This window comes from Tachyglossus aculeatus, chromosome 17, assembly GCF_015852505.1.
Source record: "Tachyglossus aculeatus isolate mTacAcu1 chromosome 17, mTacAcu1.pri, whole genome shotgun sequence".
Classification (NCBI taxonomy): Eukaryota; Metazoa; Chordata; class Mammalia; order Monotremata; family Tachyglossidae; genus Tachyglossus; species Tachyglossus aculeatus.
In genome coordinates this window covers 41,270,197-41,283,907 of record NC_052082.1, presented here as the reverse complement: position 1 = coordinate 41,283,907, position 13,711 = coordinate 41,270,197, and the positions used below count along the sequence as shown (strand labels likewise).

The 13,711-nt window shown below is 44.3% G+C and overlaps 1 protein-coding gene across 1 annotated transcript in view; it reads right to left on the bottom strand.

The window, feature by feature from the left end:
- LOC119939361 (killer cell lectin-like receptor subfamily B member 1B allele A) overlaps nucleotides 1-9,065 on the bottom strand; it is a 29,655-nt gene extending 20,590 nt beyond the window's left edge. Inside the window, exon 1 of the mRNA XM_038759350.1 lies at nucleotides 8,971-9,065. Within this exon, the coding sequence (XP_038615278.1) occupies nucleotides 8,971-9,058 (88 nt within the window). The 5' untranslated portion in view covers nucleotides 9,059-9,065. The remainder of the gene's footprint in view (nucleotides 1-8,970) is intronic.
- Between the last annotated feature and the right edge of the window lie 4,646 nt (nucleotides 9,066-13,711).

Genomic DNA, 13,711 nt, shown 5'->3' with positions numbered 1-13,711 from the left:
TGTTAAGAGAAATGGCCCAGAAATCAGCCTGTGTTACAATCATAATAATAATAGTAATAATAATAATGATAATGGTGATATTTGTTAAGGGCTTACTATGTGCCAGTCACTGTACTAAGCACTGGGGTAGTTACAAGCAAATCAGGTTGGACGCAGTACCAACTATCTTAATCCCCATTTACAGATGAGATAATTGAGGCACCGAGACGCGAGGTGACTAGCCCAAGGTCACAGAGCAGACAAGTGGCAGCCTTTACTGATGCCAAAGAAACCACATCAAAGTGGTTTCACTCCAGGAATGCATTGAAAACCAGACTTCATTTTAACTTTGCACCTTCGTCTACGTGGTTTCAAGTTCGATGCAGAATAAAGCATTATTAGAACATATTGAGTCAGGCCAATGACCCCATCAGCCCGGGATCCTGTCTCCATCAGGAGCTTTAGGATTCTTGGAAGAGCCTTGGAATGGTAAATTTCTTATACATCAGTTCTGATGGTTTAAGTGATGAAACACTCATCTAGCTTTTCCCCCTCTATAGTCCTCTCCACCTCACTGTAATGCAGTAAGAACAGGGGGAATTTATCTGGATCAAAGCTGGTAGATGGGCATTAATAAACACAGGTCTAATTAACTTGTACCTACCCCAACGCTTAGAACAGTGTTTGACACATAGTAAGCACTTAGCAGATGCCATAAAAGATGCCATGAGAAGCAGCATGGCTCAGTGGAAAGAGCACGGGCTTTGGAGTCAGAAGTCATGGGTTCAAATCCCGGCTCCGCCAATTATCAGATGTGTGACTTTGGGCAAGTCACTTCACTTGTCTGTGCCTCAGTTCCCTCATCTGTAAAATGGGGATGAAGACTGTGAGCCCCCCGTAGGACAACCTGATCACCTTGTAATCTTCCCAGTGCTTTGCGCATAGTAAGCACTTAATAAATGCCATTATTATTATTATTATAATAAAAATTTTAAAAAATTAAAATTAGACTGTAAGCTCTTTGTACCCTCCCAAGTGCTTAGTACAGTGCTCTGCACACAGTAAGTGCTCAATATAATGATTGATTGATTGACTGATGGCTCCTATAATGTAATGGTATGATTGGCAGTTATGAAACCCTCTATCAGATACTGGCAGACTCCAAAGAAACTACTTGAGGTAAACAGGAGCTCGAAGAAGCCAACCACAAACGGAATTGAAAACAAATTCTCTGATAAGCAAATTTCTTCAACTAGCTAACACTGCAGGTTTTTTGCTAAACACATGTCATTCGCAGCATGAAAACAAGTCAGAGGACCTGGGTTCTAAACCCAGCTCTGCCAAACACTTGCTGTGTGACATTGGGCAAGTCACTTGACTGCTCTGTGCCTCAGTTTCATCAACTGTAAAATGGGAATTCAATACCTGTTCTCCCTCCTATTTAGACCGTAAGCCCTATGCAGGACAGAGACTGTTTCCTACCTAACAGACCTGTACTTACCCCAGAGCTTAGAACAGAGTTTGACACAAAGTAAGTGCTTTAAAAATACTTAAAAAAAAAAAAGAGACATGGGAGTAAAGGCAGTGCCCACCAACTCTGGATACAGGCATAATGGGCATTATATATTTCTGGCCTTGGAAGTCAAGCAGATGATCATTATTATTGTATTGTACTTTCCAAAGTGTTTAGTACAGTGCTCTGCACATGGTAAGTGCTTAATAAACACGATTGATCAACTGATTGACCGTCAGAGGTGATGTGATGGAAATGGTTTCACTGGTTTTGAAACATGAATTTTTAATTTGATTTTTTTTCAGTAGTATGTGTTAAGTGTTTACTATGTGCCAAGCACTGTACTAAATGCTTGCTAAGAAACAAACTAATCAGGTTGGACACGGTCCCTGCCCCATATGGGACTCCCAGTCTTAATCCCCATTTTACAGATGAGGTAATTGGGGCACAGAGAAGTGAAGTGACTTGCCCAAGGTCACACTGCAGACAAGTGGCAAAGCTGGGATGAGAACCCAAATTCTACGGACTCCGAGGCCAGAGCTCTTTACCTTAGGGTATGCTGCTTCTCTCCATCTATGAATGGACAGAGCTTTTCATAAGCAAGTCTCATCCTTGATAAAGAAATCTAGTTTCCTCTCCAGCTCTTAACAGTATGCTAAAGGTGCTACTTTTCTTGGAAATCTTCCCTTGGCAATCTCTCATACAGTGAAACAAATGTGATTTCTGATCAGCCTACTGGTTGGCCAAACGCCCTGTCTTTCAGGGAAGATGAAAGCATTTTGCTGCTGAGTTTCAGATACAGAATGAAAGAAAGTTTGCACCCCAACAAGAAGGTGACTGGGACTTTGCCAAGAGGATAAATACCAGCAGGAAGAATGGGGCAGTTCCCGAGTAATAATAATAATCATTGTATTTAATGGGCACTTACTGTGTGCAAAGCACTGTACTAAGTGGTTGGGTTGGTACAATATAACATCAGGCACACAACGAGCTCAAAGTCTAGAAGGGGAGACAGACATTAATAAAAATAAATAGATAAATAAGTAAATTACAGATATATACATATGTGCTGTGGGGAAGGGAGGGAGAATGAATGAGTATAAGCGTGAGTACAAGTATAAGCGGCGCAGAAGGGAGTGGGAGAAGAAGAGAGGTGGTCTCAGTCAGGGCAGTCTTCCTGGAGGAGATGTACCTTCAGTAAGGCTTTGAAGTTTGGGAGAGCAATTGTCCGTCTGATATGAGGGGAGAGGGCATTTCTGGCCAGAGGTGAGATGTGGGCGAGAGGTCGGCGGTAATATAGACAAGATTGAGGTACAGTGAGAAGGTTAGCACCAGAGGAATGAAGAGTGTGGGCTGGGTTGTAGTAGGAGATCAGTGAAGTGAGGTAGGAGGGGGCAAGGTGGTTAAGTCCTTTAAAGCCAATGGTGAGGAGTTTTTGCTGTGCGGAGTGGAGAAACATGGTCTGAACATCTTTGAAGAAAAATGATGGGGGCAGCAGAATGGAGTATGGACTGGAGTGGAAAGAGACAGGAGGCAGGGAGGTCAGAAAGGAGGTGAATACAATAATCAAAGTGGGGTAAGATAACTGCTTGCATTAATGTGGTAGCAGTTTGGGTGGAGAGGTAGGGGAGGATTTTGTCTACGTTGTGAAGGTAGAACTGACGGGATTTAGCGATGGCTTGAATATGTGGGTGGAATGAGAGAGAGGAGTCAAGGATAACACCAAGGTTACAGGCTTATGAAACAAGAAGTTTGGTGGTGCCGTTAACAGTGATGGGAAAGTGAGGAGAAGGACAGGGTTTGGGTGGGAAGGTAAGTTAAGTTTTAGCCATATTAAGTTTGAGGTGACAGGAGGACATCCAATGAGAGATGTCTTGAAGGCTGGAGAAAATGTGAGACAGCAGAGAGGGAGAGATCAGGGCTGGAGATGTAGATTTGGATGTCATCAGCAGAGAGGTGATAGTTTAAGGTATGTGAGTGAATGAGTTTTCCAAAGGAGTGGGTGTAGATGGAGAAAACAAGGGGATCCAGAACTGAACGTTGAGAGACACCCACAGTTAAGGGATGGGAGGCAGGGGAGGAGCCCATGAAAGAGACTGAGAAAGAGCGGCCAGAGAGCTAGGAGGAGAACCAGGAGAGGACAGTGTCAGTGAAGCCGAGCTTCGATAATGTTTCCAGGAGAAGGGAGTGGTCAACAGTGTCAGTCAGCTGAGAGGTCCAGGAGGATTAGGATGGAATAGAGGCCGCTGGATTTCTCACGAAGGAGGTCGATGGTGACCTTTGAAATGGTAGTTTCTGTGGAATGAAGGGGACACAAGATAGATTGGAGGGGGCTAAGGAGAGAATTAGAGGAGAGGAACTTGAGGCAGCGGGTGTAGACAGCTTGCTCAAAGACTTTGGAGAGGAATGGTTGGAGGGAAATGCGGTGATAACTGGAGGGAGCTGCGGGGACAAAGTAGGATTTTTTTATTAGAGTAAGAGAGATATAGGCATGTTCAAAAGCTGTGGGGAAGAAGCCACTGGAGAGTGAACAGTTGAAGATGGCAGTTAGGGAGGGAAGAAGGGAGGGGGCGTGTGTTTTGATGAACAGCGTGGTTCAGTGGAAAGAGCCAGGGCTTTGGAGTCAGAGGTCATGGGTTCAAATCTCAGCTCCACCAACCATCAGCTGTGTGACTTTGGGCAAGTCACTTCACTTCTCTGTGCCTCAGTTACCTCATCTGTCAAATGGGGATTAAAACTGTGAGCCCCCCGTGGGATGCCCTGATCACCTTGTAACCTCCCCAGCGCTTAGAACAGTGCTTTGCACATAGTAAGCGCTTAAATACTATTATTATTATGAGGTGCAAAGGAATGGGGTCCATATGCACGGGCGGAGGGGGTGGATTTTAAGAGAAGGCAAGTGATATCCGCTAGAGAAAGGGCTGGAAAATATGGGACAGTTGAAGAAGGGGCAGGAGAAGGGAGGGACTGGAGAGGAGCAGAGGAGATTTTGGGGAGATAAGGCCTGAGAGGGTCAATTTTGTTGAGGAAGTAGGTGGTCAGGTCATTGGGGGAAAGGGATGGGGGAGGTGGGGGACAAGGGGCCTGAGGAGGGAGTTAAATGTCTGGAACAACTGGTGAGGATAATGGGCATGGGGGTTAATTAGGGTGGAGAAATAGTTTAGGCAGGCAGAGAAGAGGTCAGAGTTAAGTCATTTAAGGAAACTCGTAATGGACGAAATCGTCCCGATATCTAGATTTCCACCAGTAATGCTTTGCGGCTCTTGCACATGAGTGAAGGAGGCAGCCTGTAGTGGTGATCCAGGGCTGAGAGTTAGTGGTACAAGACTGACGAAGAGTTAGGGTAGCGAATGAGTTGAGTTCAGTTGAGAGGGTAGTGTTGAGAGTGTCGTTTAGGTCATCGAGGGAAGGTAGTTTTAGTGTGGAGGCTAAATGGGGCAGGAGGAAAACTGGATGGGGTCAAAAGATCGGAGGGCTCTATGGGGGAACAGTACAGATTTATGGGGAGGAAGTTGTGGTCAGATAGAGGGATTTCTGAGTTGGTGAGGGCAGAGATTTTGCAGTGGCTAGAGATGATGAGATCTAGCGTGGGTCCAAGTTGGTGAGTGGGTGAGGTGGGGTGGAGTAGGTGGTCAGTGGAGTTGAGGAGTGATTGAAGGCAGTCATTGGAAGGGTCATCAGGAATATCTATGTGAAGTCCCCAAGGATCAGTGTAGGCAAAGAGAAAGAGAGAAGAAATGCGAGAAAGGGATCAAAGTGGTTAAAGAAGTGGTAAAAGAAAGGTTAAAGATGTGAATCAGGCCTTGATTGGAGAGGGATCTCTTGATTGTGGCTGATTCCTCAATATTCTAGTCCTCTAAAACCCTCTAGCTCTACCTCGATCTCCTCTATCTCACCACCGATCTCTCACTCACGTCCTGCCTCTGGCCTGAAACACCTTCCTCTTCATATACAACGCATAATTACACTCTTGCCTTTCAAAGCCTTACTGAAGGCACCTCTCCTCCAATAGACCTCCCCTGACTAAGCCTTCCTTTCCTCTTCTCCCATTCCCTAATGTGTCTTCCTGACATGCTCCCTTTATTCCTCTTCCAGCCCCATATCTGTAATTTATTAATTTACATTGTCTGCCTGCCCCTCTAGACTGTAAGCACATTACGGGCAGGAAATGAGTCCGTTCATTTTTGTATTGTCCTCTCCCAAGTGCTTAGTACAGTGCTCTGCATGCAGTAAGCGCTCAGTAAATAAAATTGACTGAACACAGAGCTAGGAAGGCTCTGGTTGGCACTGTGGCTTCTGAGATCTAGATTGGTGACTTACTCCTAGGATTCTGAGGCAAGCACATATACAGCTGGCTTCCTTACAGCTTGGTCAGGAAGAAGGAACCAGAGAAAGATCATCTGCCCTGTTGATTTTCTTTCCCCAGGGGTAAACAGTGTCTTTAAAAAAATGTATCTCCTGACTCCACAATTTCCTCCAGTGGTTGCCCACCCATCTCCTCATCAAGCAGAGACCCCTTACCATTGACTTTAAGGTTCTCAATCAGCTCGTCCCTTTCTACCTTACCTCGCTGACCATCTACTACAATCCAACATGCACACTTCAGTCCACTAACATCTCTGTAACTCGACCTTGTCTATTTTGCCATTCACCCCTTGCCCATATTCTCCCTCAGGCCTAGAACTCCCTTTTCATATAATAATAATAATAATGGTATTGTTAAGCACTTACTATGTGCCAAGCACTGTTCTAAGCACTCGGGAAGATAGAAGGTTATCAGGTTGTCCCAGGTGGGGCTCACGGTCTTTATCCCTGTTTTACAGATGAGGTAACAGAGGCACAGAGGAGTTAAGCGACTTGCCCAAATCACACAACTGACAAGTGGCAGAGCCGGGATTAGAACCCATGACCTCTGACTCCAAACCCCAGGCTCTTTCCATGAAGCCATGCTGCTTCATATCTGAGTGACCACCCGTCTCTCCTCTTACAAAGCACTCCTAGTATCACATCTCTTCCAATGTTTGGTTCTGTTCTCTGTCTCCCCCTTTTAGACTGTGAGCCCACTGTTGGGTAGGGACTGTCTCTATGTGATGCCAATTTGTACTTCCCAAGCGCTTAGTACAGTGCTCTGCACATAGTAAGCGCTCAATAAATACGATTGATTGATTGATTGATTGATTCCAAGAAGCCTTCCCAGACTAAACCCTTATTTCCCCTCTGCAGCAACTATCAATTTGGCTGTATAACCCTTAATCACTTTGATACTCCAGCCCCACAATACGTATGTAAACATTCTTATATTTGACTATTTCCCCTATTTCCTACTGCTTAATACAGTGCTTGGTACATAGTAAGTGCTTAACAAATACCATAATCATTATTATCCCTAATCTACTTTAATGTCTGTCTCCCCTCTAAACAGTAAGCTCCTTTTGGGCAGGGATAGCATCTACTAACTCTGTTGCATTTTAAATGCTAAGTACAGTGCTCTGCATGTAGTAAACAGTCAATAAATACCATTGATTGATTGGTTAATTAATTGGATCTGGAGTTTGGTCTCCATGAGCTGAAGTCTGAATTTGGGGATGACACAGACTGTCAGCCCCATAAGGGACAGGGATTATGTATGTCTCAATAACCTTGTGTCTACCCCAGTGCTAGAACAAATCTTAACACTCATTTATTCATTCATTCAATCGTATTTATTGAGTGCTTATTGTGTAGAGCACTGTACTAAGTGCTTGGGAGAGTATATCAAGAAACAGACACATTCCCTGCCCAAAAGGAGCTTACAGTCTAGCGGGGAGAAAGACATTAATATAAATAAATTACAGATATGTAAATAAGTTATATGGGGATGGGAGAGGGGATGAATGAAGGGAGCAAGTCAGGGTGATGCAGAAGGGAGTGGGAGAAGAGGAAAGGGAAGTTGAGTCAAGGAGGAAAGGAGGCTTAGTCAGGGGCATAGTAAGTGCTTAACAAAAAACATTTTAAAAAAGACCCAAAACACAAGAGTGTCCCTCAAGCCAAGAGGTGGGGTGAGTTCTTCTGGATTCCTAAATGAGAGCTATGGTATGTCTGTGGAAGCTTGAGGCAAGTCAGGGTAATATCCCAGGGGCCCAAGAAAGTATTTATTTGTGTGTACCTGACGTCGGAAGCTGGGTGGGAGAGTCAGGGGAGCATTACTGTTGCTGAGTGCAAAAGAATCCTGTTGCTTTCTCGGTTGTTATTTCACAGTCAGAGGCAGCTTGGCTCATTGAGAAGAGTGTGGAACTATGACTCCAGAATTTTGACATCTCATTTTAGCTCCACCCCTGCGTTGTTGTACTCCCTTTTGTAAGTTACTTAATCTCTTTCAGCCTCAGTTTCCTCATTTTAGAGAACTGTATGTAATCTCACGATCTTGTGCCCAGTCTCATAATGCATCCACTCTGGTTCTTTGGCACACTCCAGAATGATTATACTATTATTATTAATTTAGAATAATAATAACGATAATATCGTTGTCTGCACTACAATAGACTGTTTGTCCTTGGTTTTTATCCCTTTCAATCAACCGATATTTTAAACTGTACAACTTCCTGTGGGAGAAAACTCCACATGCTGAAAGTGTTTCCAGAGGCATAGAGATGATAAATAACTTGCCCAAAGTCCCACTGAAAGTCCCACTGTCTTGCTTCTAGTGGACAGAGCACAGGCCTGAGAGTCAGAAGGACCTGTGTTGTAATCCAGGCTCTGTCACTTGCGTTCTGTGTGATCTTGGGCAAGTCACTTCACTTCTCTGTCCCTCAGTTACCTCATCAGTAAAATGGGGATGTAGACTGTGGGACATGGTCTGTGTCTAACCTGATTAATTTATATTTAGAACAATGCCCAGTATGAGGTATGTGCTTAACAAATACCACGATAATTATTAAGTAGATCAGGTTTCACCTTTATTTTTTATGGTTATTTGTTAAATGCTTATTTTATGCCGGGCACTGTACTAAATGCTGTGGTAGATGCAAGCTAATCAGGGTGAATACAGTCCATGTCCCCCCACATGGGGCTAACAGTCTTAATCCCCATTTTACAGATGAGATAAATGAGGCACAGAAAAGTAAAATGGCTTTCCCAAGGTCACACAGCAGACAAGTAGCAGAACAGGGATTAGTACCCAGGTCCTTGTGACTCTCAGGCCTGTGCTCTATCCACTAGGCAATTCTGCTTATCTGCAGTCCTGTGACTGGCTATCTCTTCGTTACCAAGACTATCTCTTACTAACAATATGGTTTTTATACAAATGTTTGAGGTACCATAATCTCTGCTCCCAATCTAGCCACAGAACCAAGTATTTCTCCCAGACACACACACAGACACACATACACACACACAGCCCCCAGCTCCTGATCACCAGGCTAGAAAGGAATGGAAACATTAAAAGACTCATCCACATCAATCCCAGTGCTCAAACATGAAGCCGTATGAAGCCTACTTACCCTGGGTTTGCGTTTGGGCTTGGGGGCTGGAAGAGGAAGTTTTTTTTCTGGCAAATTTGATATCGGCATACACTGTCTCGCCAGACATTGCTCCAGGAAGGAGGGAGAATAGAGAGAAAGGTCCTGAGCTGAGCAGAAGCTCTGTGCTTCTGTTCTCTAAAATCAAGTGCTTAGCCTGAAGAAGGAAATGTTGCAACTGTGATGCTGATGGACAGGGTATGGACTTCCCCCATAATCTCATATGAACAGGGAACAGTATCTGTTAACGAAGAGCCACAGTGCACTACACTCCTGAGAAACCCTATTCCTCTGGAGCACAGGTGAGAAACTGAGGCCAGGACCTGCAGGGGTCTGGGGGATTTGGGCTCCTCTGATATGAAAGGAAACTGTTCACGGGCAGGTTTGAGTAAGAGACCTGAGGAAAAAGTTCGATGTTAAGGAAATCCAAGCGATCTGCAAATCCACACAGAAGTTATCCACTTAGCTGTCCTTCATGTATGAAGGCAGAGCTGCTGATGGTGAAATTCCTTCTGTTGTGGAGCATCATGAGAGAATCTCTTATACACTGTGTCCAAGAAAATACAGTTGGGCACTTTTTCTCATCCATGGGCATCAGAGTGAGCATTGCATCCCTATGCAGGCTTTTTCCCATTGGATTGTATGTTTTTCTAGGGCAGGAACCACAACTTTTAATAATAATTATGGTATTTGTTAAGCATTTACTATGTGTCAGGCACTGTTCCAAGCATTGGGGTAGATACAAGCTAGAGAGGTTGGACACAGTCCCTGTCCCACATGGGGCTCACAGTCTTCAACCCCATTTTACAGATGAGTTAACTGAGGCACAGAGAAGTTAAGTGACTTGTCCAAGGTCCCAGCAGGCATGGCAGTCAGAAAGACCTGAGTTCTAATCTCAGCTCTGCCACTTGTCTGCTGTGTGACCTTGGACAAGTCACTTAACTTCTCTGTGCTTCAGTTCTTCATCTGTAAAATGGGGCTTAAGAACCTGTTCTCCCACCTGTTTACACTATGAGACCTCTGGGGGACATGGTCTGTATATTTTAACAACTTCAATCTTTAATTCAGTTCTTAGCACACAATAAGTGCTTAATAATCTCCACAATTAATTTACAATTAATTGTAAATGGCTATGGGGCCATGAGGTGGGGTGGAGTTGGGGATTACAGTTTTGGACTGACAGGTTAAAAGACCCTTCAAGTGTCCTTAGATAAACCTCAGGTCAAAAGAAAGAGAAAGTGTGAAGATGTGAACAGGGGCTTCAACAGAGCTACCCTCATTTACCAGGGGTCTTGTTATCCACAGATAATGTTTGTGGACCAAAGTATACCCCTGCAAGCTACAATCAATCAATCATATTTATTGAGCACTTTACGCAGAGCACTGTGCTAACCACTTGGGAGTGTAATAATAATAATAGTAACAGTGATGATATTTGTTTAGTGTTTACTATGTCTCAAAATTCAGTCAAAGCGCTAGGGTAGATACAAGATAATCAGGTTGGACACAGTCCCTGTCCCATAGAGGGCTCACAGTAGAGTAGGAAGGAGCAGGATGTAATCCTCATTTTATAGAAGAGGAAACTGAGGTATGGAGGTATGGAAAAGTTAAGTGACTTACTCTAGGTCACACAGCAGATTTGTGCCAGAGCAGGGATTAGAACCCTCTCTGAATCTCAGACCCATGCTCTTCCTACTAGACCTCGCTGCTTCCATCACTAAATCCTGTACAGTTTGACCCTCACGACATCTCTGAAATCTGCCCTTTCCTTTCCATCCAAACTGCTACCATGCTAATCCAATCTCTTATTCTATCCTGCCTTGATTATTCTATCAGCCTCCCTGCTGACCTCCCAGTCTTCTGTCTTTCCCCACTCCAGTCCAAACTTCACTCTGCTGCCTGGGTCATTTTTCTACAAAAAACATTCAGGACATGTTTCCCCTCTCCTCAAAAATCTCCAGTGGTTGCCCATCTACTTCCACATCAAACAGAAACTCCTCACCATTGGCTTTAAAGCACTCAATCCCCTTGCCCCCTCCTACCTCACCTCACTACTCTCCTACTAGAATCCAGCCCACACACTTCACTCCTTCCTGCTGTACCTCTATCTTGCTTATCTCGCTGCTGCCCACATCCTACCTGTTCCCTGGAACGCCCTCCCTTCTCATATCCGACAGACAGCTACTCTCCCCACTTTCAAAGCCTTATTGAAGGCACATTTCCTCTAAGAGGCCTTCCCTGACCAAGCCCTCCTTTCTTCTTCTCCCACTCCCTTCCACATCGCCCTGACTTGTTCCCTATATTCATTCCCCCACTTCCCAGCCCCACAGCACTTATGTACTTATCTGTAATTCATTTATTTTTAGTAATATTTCTCTTCCCCCAGCCTCTAGACTGTAAACTCATTGTGGACAGAGAATGTGTCTGCTTATCATTGTATTGCACTCTCCCAACTACTTAGTACAGTGTTCTACACACAGTAAGCACTCAAATATGATTGACTGACTGAATGACTTCTTGGGTACACTATAACGGAGCTGGCAGACTTGTTCCTGGCCCACAAGATCCCTTTCTGAATAAGGATGCATAGCTTATCCCAACTCTGTACCATTCAAGGGACTTTATAGACACCCCCTCCCCCATTTCCTCCCAACACTGGATCTCAAGGAGCTCACGGTCTGGCCTTTCATACTGTCCTTTCCAGGAGGAGGGACTGCTGAGGTTGAGAAGACTCTACTATGTGTCCTCAGCTGCTTACACTCCAATCTAGTTCCCCTGCCTTTACTTTTCAAACTATAGGAAATATCAACCACAGGAACTTTTATAGAAACAACCCAGTTTTATCTGAGCAGCAAGTCTTGGGGAAATTTTTGTTTTCCCACTGTCCCTCCATGACATCAGAATTTCCACTTTCAAAGTTTAGTCAGCTCTTGGAGACTTATGGGGCCAGGAATAACTCGGTCTTGTCTTATGTCATTGAGTCATCTCCAACCCAAAGCGACGCCACAGTCACATCTCCCCCGGAATGTCCACCTCCACCTGCAGTCGTTCTGATAGTGTAGCCAAAGAGTTTTCTTGGTACCCTTTGAGAAATAGGAATTTCTTGAAATACATGAGCGATTCCACCGGAGCTCCCTGTTTTAATGTTCAGACCATCCTGCCCAGAAAGAGATCAGATTCCAGCAACCTGCACTCTGGAGGCTTCCTTCCCAGAAAGTCATAAACTTTGAAGACAACATATGGGAATGCTGGATGTATGTGTGAGTGAATATGGAAGAAGATGGCTGTGTTGGGGATGAAAAGGGGACAAAGACTATGGAGAAGACAATATATATTATGGTGTTTGTTAAGCACTTTTCCTATGTGCCAAGCACTGTACTAAGCACTAGGAAAGATAAGCGTTAATCAAGTTGGACACGGTTCATGTTCCACATGGGGCCTACCATCTAAGTAAGAAATCTACTGATGAATTCTACAGATGTAGCTACCAGATAGCAGCGTGATCTAGTGGAATGAACATGGGCCTGGGAATCAGAGGATCTGAGTTTAATCCTAGCTCCACCACTTGATCTGCTGTGTGATCTTTGAGCCTCACTTACCTCATCTGTAAAATGGGGTTTACCGTCTACTCCCTCCTACTTAGACTGTGAACTCCAAACAGGGACTGCATGCAAACTGAGCATCTTGTAGGTACATCAGTGCTTAGGACAGTGCTTGACCCATAGTAGGTGCTTAACAAATACCATAATTATTATTATCACAATAGCTGTACGTGCTGACTAGAGGAGAGATCTGGATAAGGGTATGCCCTTGGTAACCCTCTGTGATATTTTGGTGCAGTCATAGAGTCAGCAGTATCGGAAGGTCAGTAGGAACTGTACCAGTAAGTTCCAGAGGAAGAAAGGAGAAGAAGAGATATAATGAATATCTGGGTTAAAAGTATTTCAAACCCTCAAAAATAAGTATGGCAAATCAAGAGTGCATGTTGGAATCCCAGCTTCAGTGCAATGTCATTCCCTTAGCCTGGCCAGCTAAGAGTGTGAGGAGAGGTATATGTATGGGAGTGAGGTTGCTTGTATTAGTTGGTAAGAATGAGGGGGTGTATATTTATATGAGTGTAAGCATTTATGTGTGTGTGTGAGAGAGATAATTTTGGGGAAGCATATGTTAGTATGTCAGAATGAAGCAATAAAATTAGGATTGGCTGAAAAAACCTCCGTGGGCTCCTTGACTCAATCAACAAACCATCATAATAATTAATGAATTAATTAAGGTATTTGTTAAGTGCTTCCTATATGTCAAGTACCTTTCTAAGCGCAGGAGTAGATAGAAGAGAATCAGGTTGGACACAGTCCCTGTCCCTCTTGGGGGTTCCCAGTCTAAATTGGAGGGAGTAGGATTTAATCCCCATTTTTATAGTTGAGGAAACCAAGGCACAGAGAAGTTAAATGCTTGTCCAAGGTCACACAGAAAGTGGCAGAGCCAGGATTAGAACACAGGTCCTCTGACCCTCGGGCCCATGCTAATTCCACTAGGCCAAGCTGTTTGAGTGCTTACTGTGTGCAGAGCACTGTACTAAGCACTTGGGAGAGTACAATAAAACAGAGTTGGTAGGTATGTAGGCTAGGGTAGCTGATTCTAGGTAAATCTCTTAGTGCCATAAAATCCATGATCCGGTACTGGGAATTTGCGACAACAGAACCCTGGGCTGCCCGAAGGAAAT